The sequence below is a fragment of the Penaeus vannamei genome, chromosome 25 (assembly GCF_042767895.1).
Source record: "Penaeus vannamei isolate JL-2024 chromosome 25, ASM4276789v1, whole genome shotgun sequence".
NCBI classification, from domain to species: domain Eukaryota; kingdom Metazoa; phylum Arthropoda; class Malacostraca; order Decapoda; family Penaeidae; genus Penaeus; species Penaeus vannamei.
Genome location: NC_091573.1, coordinates 10455732 through 10458231, shown reverse-complemented (window position 1 = coordinate 10458231; position 2500 = coordinate 10455732). Strand labels below are relative to the sequence as shown.

The following is a 2500-nucleotide window of genomic DNA, read 5'->3' as shown; positions in this document are numbered from 1 at the left end:
GTTTAATCTGTTCACATCGTGTTAAAATTGTTGCAGTGGAATCCAGACCTTCCAGCAAGACTTTGAATTCAGCTCATTGCTCATTTCGTCCTTTGATATCTTGTTATTTTTTCTTAATTTCCACATTAGATTTCCTTTCTGGCTAGTTGGATTGACCCTATTCGGAGCATAGCGCAGCCATGAGTGAGTTGATAATTCAGTGTTCAATAGCAGCCGAAACGTGGCGAAGCTTCCCGTAGAGAGAGAGAAAAAACTTTCTTTGACTATCTGCAGCTAAATTAACCGCACCTGCAATTGGCCCTGTACTCTTTGGTGAATCATATATATATATATATTTTTTTATATAATGTAAAATTAATAAACCATCAGTAACTGGACTCGTAGACCTAATATGGCGCAGCATACTGGAACTAGAAATAGGTAAAGGAAAACCACATGGGCTACCTGTGAGTGCATAGGTTGCCCATGTGCATTGAGACTAGTGTTACAAGTTGTTGTGCTCTCGAGGATGTTTCTCTCTCTCTCTCTCTCTACCTCTCTTTCTTTCTCTCTCTCTCTCTCGTTCTCTCTCTCTCTCTCTCTCTCTCTCTCTCTCTCTCTCTCTCTCTCTCTCTCTGCGTGTGTGTGTGTAACATCTCAGAATAATGGAACAAGGATATACTGCTACGTTTTATAATTTGTTAAATTCGCTTTTTCCTATATATCACCAGCTGTTTGTCACACTTCTTTTATCCATTTAAAATCTCACTATTATATATATTTTATCTTCATAATCACATACAATAAATAAGTAAATTTTTTTTACATTAATTATATACATTCTCTCTCTCTCTCTCTCTCTCTCTCTCTATCTCTCTCTCTCTCTCTCTCTCTCTCTCTCTCTCTCTCTCTCTCTCTCTCTCTCTCTCTCTCTCTCTCTCTCTCTCTCTCTCTCTCTCTCTCACTCACTCTAACTTCCTCCGTTTTGGGAGACTTCCGCATTCTCTCATCTCCGAAAACTAGCCAAGTTCAAGCTCCATTAAGCTCTAGACCTAAAACTAAAAATCTCTACTGCTGAGCTCCTGCGTCCGCCCCGGGTCTTCTCCTGTTGAGGAACCACACCTGCATGGGTTCCTTGCGGCCCTTCATCGGCACGGGACCCCGGTAGGTGAACACGAATTTCGCGTCGTAGTTCTGGGGTTCTTGGAGGTATCTGCGTGGGAGAGAGAGAGAGAGAGAGAGAGAGAACAATGAGAACAAATTGTGAATGACTGGATATGTTCTAGGGTTCTTGGAGGTATCTGCGTGGGAGAGAGAGAGAGAGAGAGAGAAAGAGAACAATGAGAACAAATTGTGAATGACTGGATATGTTCTGGGGTTCTTGGAGGTATCTGCGAAAGAGAAGAGAGGGAGAAAGAGAACAATGGTGAGGAGAACAAATTGTGAATGACTGGATATGTAAAAGGCGGGGAATAAAGATGAGGAGGAAGGGAATATAGTGAAGTGAATGAGAAGACATGACCAACAATGAAAGTGTGATATGAGAAAAAGAGATATATAAAAGGAATATGAGATGTTAAACTTTAAAAGAAGCAACAATAAAAAAATAAGAGCAAAAGACATTTGGAAATTCAGAAAAAAATAGCTGAATAAAAACCGGAGATCACGTAAGTGGAAAATAAATAAATAAACCAACAAAAAAAGTAAACTGTTTCACCTCCAAAAATTGAGAACACAAATTGACATTTTACATCGTTTTATTTTATTTCTATCTATTCATTTTCATCATATATATATATATATATATATATATATATATATATATATATATATATATATATATATATATATATTTTTGAGTGCAATTAAAAAATGATCAGAGAAAGTCAAACAAAAATATAAAAGGAAAAGAAGGTACAATCGATAAATACCTTTGATGCTTTTACAGTACAAATCAACTTAGTATTCCTGGAAATAAAATGAGACACTTTTTCTTAATAATGAAGTCAAAATGAAGTAACTGGCTGTAGACAAGAGAGAGAGAGAGAGAGAGAGAGAGAGAGAGAGAGAGAGAGAGAGAGAGAGAGAGAGTGAGAGAGAGAGAGAGAGAGAGAGAGAGAGAGAGAGAGAGAGAGAGAGAGAAAGAGAGAGAAAGAAAGCTCAACAGAAAGAAAGAAAGAGAGCTCACCAGAAAGAAACAAAGAAAGATCAACAACACCAAATAAAAGAAAAGAAAACAAAAACAACAAACAACACACAACTAAAACCCTCTAAAGAAACTCACTTATAAGCCACTTCCGACACATTTATCCTTCCCTTCTCTCCCGTCGTCTCCGTCCTCGAGGTGATGTTGACAGTGTTGCCAAAGAGGCAGTAGCGAGGCATCCTCTGCCCGATCACGCCCGTCACCGCCTCGCCGGAGTGGATGCCGATCGTGATGCGCTGTCGAGGGGGTGGGTGGTGGGGGCGAAGGGCGGGGGCGGGGCGAAGGGGGGCGGAGCGAAGGGCGAAGGGCGAAGGG

At 40.0% G+C, this 2500-nt stretch overlaps 1 protein-coding gene across 1 annotated transcript in view; it reads right to left on the bottom strand.

Annotated features, from left to right (window-relative positions):
• Gycbeta100B (guanylate cyclase soluble subunit beta-1-like) overlaps positions 1 to 2500 on the bottom strand; it is an 85166-nt gene that overhangs the window by 2111 nt on the left and 80555 nt on the right. Inside the window, exons 13-14 of the mRNA XM_070139100.1 lie at positions 2264 to 2421; positions 1 to 1192 (exon numbers count right to left, since the gene is read on the bottom strand). The exon at positions 1 to 1192 is cut by the window's left edge and continues 2111 nt beyond it. Of these exons, the coding sequence (XP_069995201.1) occupies positions 1048 to 1192; positions 2264 to 2421 (303 nt within the window). The 3' untranslated portion in view covers positions 1 to 1047. The remainder of the gene's footprint in view (positions 1193 to 2263; positions 2422 to 2500) is intronic.